At 47.3% G+C, this 7,689-nt stretch overlaps 1 protein-coding gene across 2 annotated transcripts; it reads left to right on the top strand.

The window, feature by feature from the left end:
- The first annotated feature begins 373 nt into the window (after positions 1 to 373).
- On the top strand, positions 374 to 4,773 carry LOC131192775 (zinc finger protein OZF-like). Of its 2 annotated transcripts, none has more exons than XM_058172278.1 (2): positions 374 to 540; positions 2,281 to 4,773. In XM_058172278.1, exon 2 carries the CDS (start codon positions 2,368 to 2,370, stop codon positions 3,679 to 3,681), a length of 1,314 nt encoding a protein of 437 aa, XP_058028261.1. In that variant the 5' UTR covers positions 374 to 540; positions 2,281 to 2,367; the 3' UTR covers positions 3,682 to 4,773. The 2 variants fall into 2 exon arrangements, with proteins under 2 accessions (XP_058028261.1, XP_058028262.1); XM_058172279.1 differs by lacking the exon at positions 374 to 540 and adding an exon at positions 551 to 812.
- The last annotated feature ends 2,916 nt before the right edge of the window (positions 4,774 to 7,689 follow it).

Raw genomic sequence — 7,689 nt, 5'->3', positions numbered from 1 at the left:
CACTGAGTTTATTTATTTAGATTTAGATTAGAGTTGAGTTATTTGTAAAAATAATAAAGGTGGGTATGAATAAATAAAAATAAAAAATCCTCTCCATTTCGCAGTGGCTTGGCTGCCTTGTTTCCCTCTTGGGTTGTGTTGCCTCCATGGGAAGAAGGAGGAGATCTGGGTTCCTCCCCCAAACATTCCTCCTTCCTGTCTTGGCGTCTCTGGGGATTAGGAAATCCCGCTTCCAGCCTGCAGAGAGGGACACTCTTCCCATGGGCAGAGGAACCCTCCACACCGACGCCCATCGGAGGAACAGAGGAACTTTCGGAGCACGTGGTCCTGGCTGGGAGGGGAGAAAAAAGGGGAGGGGGAGGGGAAAGAAGAGGGGGCGGGAAAAGGGAGGGGCTGTATGGAGGGGCAGAGCCGGATTGTCTCTATCGGCCCTTCCCATCCCCCATCCGGATTTCCGTTTACCTCCGTGAATCTGGCTTCTTTGTTGGAGGATCGGCGGTGGATCCCTCGGGAGAGCTTTCTGGTTACGCTCGCGGTCAGGTGGGTCTGCTCTCCCTCCGGCCTCCAGGTCTCCCCTCCTCCCAGAAGATCCTCTCTCCGCCAGGAGGAAGGGAGCTGCGGATCCCGCTCTTCGGCTCGCAGGGTTTCCTCGCAGAGATCCGGTTCTGCAGGGTTGCCTGCAGGGAGCGGATCCCTCCCTTCCCTCCAGGGGGGCAAAGGGGGCTCCGTCCCCGGACTGGATCTGCCCCCTCCACACCCGGCAAAGGCTCCCCGGGGGGGGGGGCTCCGGGTGAATCCGCTGAGGAGTTTGGGTAAGTTGCTTCAGAAGGTCTCTCTCTGGTCCGTAAGAGATCGAAGCACATATGAGCATCCATATCCATCAAGTGCAGTTGGGAAAATGGAGCTTTCAAAAGTTTGTTTAGGTTTGTAATGTGTTCTTAACGCAGACTCACCTCATTGCAATGGGGAGGGGAGAGTTTCGGAGAAAGAAAAGCTTTACATTAATTGAATTGAGTTCATGTTTTCTTAACTCACAAGAGATCCTTTTTCCTTCAGCTCAATTTAAAAGGGGAAGAATGAGATCCTTTGATCTCGTGCTAATGTTTAATCTGCTTCTGATCCTAAAGGCTTGGTAGAATCAGGAGAAATCGGTATTTTCCTTGTTTTGTCCTGAGGCGGATGTGATGTGGCCCTTCATGGTGGATGTTTTCCAAAGCAAAGGTTTTAAGGAGTTTTTGAGGCTGGTTGCCACCTGATGCTTCCCTACTATTCCCAGAGGGGCTGCCAAGAACCCGGGGGAGGCAGAAGGCTTGGGGTGGGGTGGAGGGGAAGGAAAGGAAGGGCCGTGTCTCCTCCAGATGCTGCTTCAAGGTCAGCCAGCATCCCACTTCCTAGCAAACTCTGCTTGGACACCTTGCCTGAACCTCTTTGGCTGTGGGGTTGGGGAATGGGAGGAGATCAGCCCTTTTCACACATGCTCTTCTCCATCTGATCTCTCTCACCTTCCTTTGAGTTTTCCTACTCACAACTATGCCTTGGCTCCCTTTGGACTTCATCCTGCTGGTTTCTTCCACTTTGGCTCCTCAAAATCATGGTTATATATTAATTTGGAACATAAGCATTTGCTTTTTATGGTTCCAATTTGGGTCTGTTAACAGGATCAGAGGTTTCGTCTTCCGAACTTTCAGACTCATGCTAGAGCCAATCTTCATAGCCCTTTCTGTAGGAGTGTGTGTCTTGTTTTGTGTGTGGTCCAAATACACAACCACAGGACACACAGAACAGCACACACACTCCTATAGAGAGCTTCCCTGAAGATGGCTTCTAGTACGAGTCCAAAAGCTCGGAAGACAAAATATCTGATCCCGCGGACCTACCCAGATAGGATCCTGCAACTTCATCCTGGGACACGTATATTCACCTTCATTTGTGTTTTATCTTTATTTGACAAAATGGCAATGCACTGAAAGTTTTTGCCTTGACTTTTGTTTTTTCTATAGGCAGTCCTCAAGTTATGACTACAACTGGGCCGCAAACTCATTTCTTGAGGAAAGTGGTCATTACATGAGACATAACATGAATGCTTTGCTCAAGAACAGCAATTTTGCCCTCACTGTTGCGCTTGTTATTAACAATAGCACTTTGATTTAGATATATATTGGTTTACAGCACTCTCAGCAGTTTACAAACGTCAGCATCTTGCCTTCAACAATTTTGTGATTTTCTGTGTTTCTCGAAAGGAAATAATGTTCTCATTCTTCTTTTTTGTTCCACCAAAAGGAAAACAACTGTGACCAAAGATTTACCTGCAAGTCAGCTATCAACCGATAATAGAAATTCAGCCCAAGGCAGTAGCCAAGGGAAAGCATGAAGCGTGGGAAACTCTTGGCTCCCCCATCACACAAAAGCAGCCGTCCAAGAATGCCCAAACGAACCCATGGATGCTCAGTGTGTGGGAAATCCTTTGCTCGCAAGTCCCTCCTTATGACCCACAGGAAGGTCCATGTGGGAACTGGATCCAGTCAAGGTTTGAAGGGTGAGAAATTTTTCTCTGGGAAAAATAATCTCAGAAGCTCCCCTAGACTAATACCCTATAAATGTGTAGAATGTGACTTATGCTTTAGTCGAAAGTCTGACCTTCTTACACATCAGAAAATCCACACTGGAGAGAAGCCTTATGAATGTCTGGAATGTGGGAAATCTTTTCTTCAAATAGGAGGCCTCAGAATCCACGAGAGAATTCACACAGGGGAGAAACCTTCCAAGCGTTGGGAATGTGGGAAGAGATTTCCTCAGAATGCACAGCTTTGGTCCCATGAGAAGACGCATGTAGGAATAAAATCTTACAAGTGCTTTGACTGTGGAAAATATTTCACCCAGAGTTCAGGACTTCGGAGACATCAGAAAACACACACAGGGGAGAAAAATGAAAAATGCCTTGAATGTGGGAAATGTTTTACCCTGAAATCAAACCTGGTACAACATCAGAGACGTCACACTGGAGAGAGACCCTACGAATGCCCAGAATGTGAGAAACAATTTGTGTATTCTTATGAACTTCAGAGACACCAGAAGTGGCACAAAGGGGACCTACCCCATAAATGTGGGGAGTGTGGGAAAAGTTTTATTTCTCCAGCCCATGTTCAGATTCATCAGCGAATCCACACGGGGGAGAAACCCTACAAATGTGGGGAGTGTGGGAAATGCTTTTCCCAAAAACAACACCTTGGACGTCATCAAACCTTCCACACAGGAGAGAAGCCATACAAATGCGTAGAATGTGGAAAATTATTTGTAGACAAGCGCGGCCTTTGGAGTCATCACAAAACCCACACAGGGGAGAAGCCACATCAATGCAACGACTGTGGAAGATTTTATAGTACCTCATCAGCCCTTAAAAGTCATGTAAAAATTCACACAGGGGAAAAAAACTACAAATGTTTAGATTGCGGGAGAACATTTGCTCATTCTTCTTCCCTTAGGAGTCACAGCCGAATCCATACAGGAGAGAAACCCCACAAATGCTCAGAGTGCGATAAATGTTTTTCTCGGAAAGATTCCCTTGTGATGCATCAGCGAATCCACACTGGAGAGAAACCCTACAAATGTCTGGAATGTGGGAAATGTTATTTCCATCCTTCAACACTTCGCGTGCACATCCGAAATCACACAGGAGAGTAGCCTCACAAGAGTGTGAGAAACCTTTTCCTAGTAAATCAAAGCTAAGATAAATCTCTTCAGCTGTGAACAACATTGGGAGCACTTTTTTTTCAACAGTCACATCTTAACATTTATCAGGAACTTCACAGTGACAGAAGTAATGATAATAAATGTTGAAGATGACGACACAAAAATGTTGTACCCAGATGATACACAAATTGATCAGTGATGTACAGGAATGATAAAAGAGATGTAATCACAAAACAAAAAATTTGAAATGAAGATGTACGTAAATAGAAAATTGGGATTGCCCGAATACCATTCTAGATTGAACTGATAATGGAAACAAGGGAGTGGAAAAGGAGAGAGGAGAAGGGAGGAAAGGAGAGGAAGAAAAGGCAGGAGAAAGAAGAGTAGGAGAGAGGGTTAGAAAGGGAAGAAGAAGAGAGGAGTTGTGGAGGGGGAGAGGAAGTAGGAGAGGAAAGAAGGGGAGGGGAGGAACAAAGAAAGTAGAAAGAGACACAAGAAGGAAGGGAAGGGAAGAAGAAGAAAGGTTGTAGTAAAATAAAGGAGAGGAAATGGTAAAAGAGCAGCCCCGAACAGTTAAAAATGAAAGTTAAAGGATAAGATTAATGGTGAATGATGGATAAGAGACTACATTTAAATATGTTTATGACAAAAATAAAAACGTTATAAAAAAAACTTGAGAGCTCTTTTTTTCAACACTCACATCTTAACGTTACCAGGAACTTCACACAGTGAGAAGTAAAATCCTACAATTATTTGGTGTGAGTAAATGTTTTCCCTACGGAAGGAACCTCAAATAACATCAGCGTACACAATGAGGCAAAAGGGTGTAAATATTGGGAGTGTGAGAATATGTTACTCGCAAAGCCCCATTATAAATTTACCAGAGTGATTGTACAAGAGTTACAAGTATGTGGGGAGTAGATAAAATGTTTTGCAGAGTACAGGAAGTCCTTGACTTATGACCACAACTTGGGATGGATTTCTGCCTGTCGTAACTTGCTACTGTTGTTAAGTTAAGGAACCAGGTATTTGTGTTAATTTTTACTAGACTTTGTTGATCTATGAAAAGTGAAAATTTAGAGAGGGGAAAATGGGATGAAGGGTGGAATGAATCTGGTGGTTTATTTAGTGATTCACACAGATATTTGTATTAACTTCCTTTCTGTGCATATAATCCTGAATAAAAGTATTTTTTAAAATAACCAAGAGGGCCTTTTTCAGGAGATGGACTGAGTGGCTCAAAACAGACAAGATGGCAGTCAGATTGTGCCATACGGTGCAGCCAAAGTGGGCTGAGGAAGTGGCTCTCGGACCTCCCCTGGATCAGGAAATGGGCTGCGGGGAGGAGGAGGAAGGCCTTCAGGGAGTCCAGGGCCCATAGTTCCCAGCAGGTACTAGAGGAGGGAGCCATGCTTCTCAGAAGAGGGGCAGAAAACCTGACCGGAAGATGCCCCCTAGAGGAGAGATGGAGAATTGTCAGTTCCACCCTTGGGGGAGCCTGGAGGAGGGAGGAAAATGAGGGGAAGGGGAGACGCTTCCTGATTGGTCTCCTCCATCTTCCCAGGGTGGAAAAAGGCAGGAAGACACTCAACTGGTCCAGCAGTCCCCCTAAAGCTCTGGAGGGAACCTTGATCCCAGTGGGGCCTTTTTGCCCCCCAAAGCGGCAGAAAATACGAGAGAAGGGAAGAGACCCCCAGGAACTCTCTGGGCCATGCTTCTCTATCCCTCTTCCTTTAAGGGGGAATCTGGGGAGGGGATCACAATACCTATACCCATAATGCTCTGCTCTCCCAGCCCTTTGACCCCCCACCTACCCTGAATACTCAAAATTTTCTCCTCCCCCAATCTTCATCCCCACTAGCTTTCTTTGAATGGTTTTCAAAGCCTCTTTCCTGTTCCCCTTCCAAATAGACTCCCCTGTAGCCCCCCAAGATCATCTCAAAGGGAGGGGTTTGGAAGAGCAACTCAGACCCCCCCCCAAAACTGGATTTTCTTGGTTTTTTTCCCCCTTGAAAACGTTTCCCTTTTTTTTAAATTTACATTTATATCCCGCTCTTCTCCGAAGACTCAGGGCGGCTTACACTATGTTAGCAATAGTCTTCATTCTATTTGTATATTTATATACACAGTCAACTTATTGCCCCCAACAATCTGGGTCCTCATTTTACCTACCTTATAAAGGATGGAAGGCTGAGTCAACCTTGGGCCTGGTGGGACTATTATTTAATTATTTATTTATTTAATTAATTAATTAAACTTTTATACCGCCCTTCTCCCGAAGGACTCAGGGCGGTGTACAGCCTGCATTAAAACAATTTATATACACACTAAAATAACAATTAAAAAACTTATTCCATAAAGGCCGAAATTAAAACCGTCCAAATTGACCATATAAAATACCCAATAAAATACAATTAAAATTTAAAAAAAGAATTTAAAAATTTAGCAATTAAAAAATCAGGCCAGTCCCGCTTGAATGAATAAATAAGTTTTCAGTTCCCGGCGAAAGGTCCGAAGGTCAGGTAATTGACGTAAACTGGGGGGAAGTTCGTTCCAGAAAGTAGGTGCTCCCACAGAGAAGGCCCTTCCCCTGGGGGCTGCCAGCCGACACTGCCTGGCGGATGGCACCCTGAGAAGACCCTCTCTGTGAGAGCGCACGGGTCGGTGGGAGGCATGTGGTAACAGCAGGCGGTCCCGTAAGTACCTGGGCCCTAAGCCATGAAGCGCTTTGAAGGTGGTAACCAAAACCTTGAAGCGCACCCGGAAGACCACAGGTAGCCAGTGCAGACTGCGCAGGAGTGGTGTTACCCGGGAGCAACGTGGTGCTCCCTCAATCACCCGCGCAGCTGCATTCTGGACTAGCTGAAGTCTCTGAGTGCACTTCAGGGGTAGCCCCATGTAGAGAGCATTGCAATAATCCAGGCGAGAAGTGATGAGAGCATGAGTGACCGTGCATAAGGCATCCCGGTCTAGAAAGGCGAACATGGCGGACCAGGCGAACCTGGTAAAAGCTCTCCTGGAGACAGCCGCAAATGATCTTCGAACGACAGCCGTCCATCCAGGAGAACGCCCAAGTTCGCACCTTTCCGTTGGGGCCAGTGACTGCTCAACAGTCAGCTGCGGTTGCAGCTGACTGTACCGAGATGCCGGCATCCACAGCCACTCCGTCTTGGATGGATTGAGTCTGAGTCTGTTTCTCCCCATCCAGACCCGTACGGCCTCCAGACAACGGGACAGCACTTCGACAGCTTCGCTGGGGTGGCCTGGGGTGGAAAAGTACAGCTGAGTATCATCAGTGTACAGGTGATAACTCACCCCAAAGCCACTGATGACCTCGCCCAGCAGCTTCATATAGATGTTGAACAGGAGAGGCGAGAGAATCGACCCCTGCGGCACCCCACAAGTGAGGTCTCGCGGCCGATCTCTGCCCCCCTGTCAACACCGTCTGCGACCGGTCGGAGAGGTAGGAGGAGAACCACCGATAAACGGTGCCTCCCACTCCCAACCCCTCCAGCCGGCGCAGCAGGATACCATGGTCGATGATATCAAAAGCCGATGAGAGATCTAACAGGACCAAGGCAGAGGAGCAACCCCTATCCCTGGCCCTCCAGAGGTCATCCACCAACGCGACCAAAGCTGTCTCCGTGCTATGCCCGGGCCGGAAGCCGGACTGGAACGGGTCTAGATAGACAGCTTCCTCCAGGTACTGAGGAAACTGCCACGCCACCACACTCTCTACAACCTTCGCCACAAAGCGAAGGTTGGAGACTGGACGGTAATTACCCAAAATAGCTGGGTCCAGGGAAGGCTTCTTGAGGAGGGGTCTCACCACCGCCTCTTTCAAGGCGGCGGGAAAGGTCCCCTCCATCAAAGAAGCATTTATAATCCCCCGGAGCCAGCCTCGTGTCACCTCCTGAGTGGCCAGCACCAGCCAGGAGGGGCACGGGTCCAGTAAACATGTAGTGGCATGCAGTCTCCCCAGCAACCTGTCCACGTCCT

Source organism: Ahaetulla prasina, chromosome 2, assembly GCF_028640845.1.
Source record: "Ahaetulla prasina isolate Xishuangbanna chromosome 2, ASM2864084v1, whole genome shotgun sequence".
In the NCBI taxonomy this organism is placed as follows: domain Eukaryota; kingdom Metazoa; phylum Chordata; class Lepidosauria; order Squamata; family Colubridae; genus Ahaetulla; species Ahaetulla prasina.
Note: the sequence above shows the minus strand (reverse complement) of the source record. Positions and strands in the feature narration are given on the sequence as shown.

Excerpts from the sequence above, each read along its gene's own strand:
- LOC131192775 (XM_058172278.1), top strand. The coding sequence starts at position 2,368 with ATGAAGCGTGGGAAACTCTTGGCTCCCCCATCACACAAAAGCAGCCGT.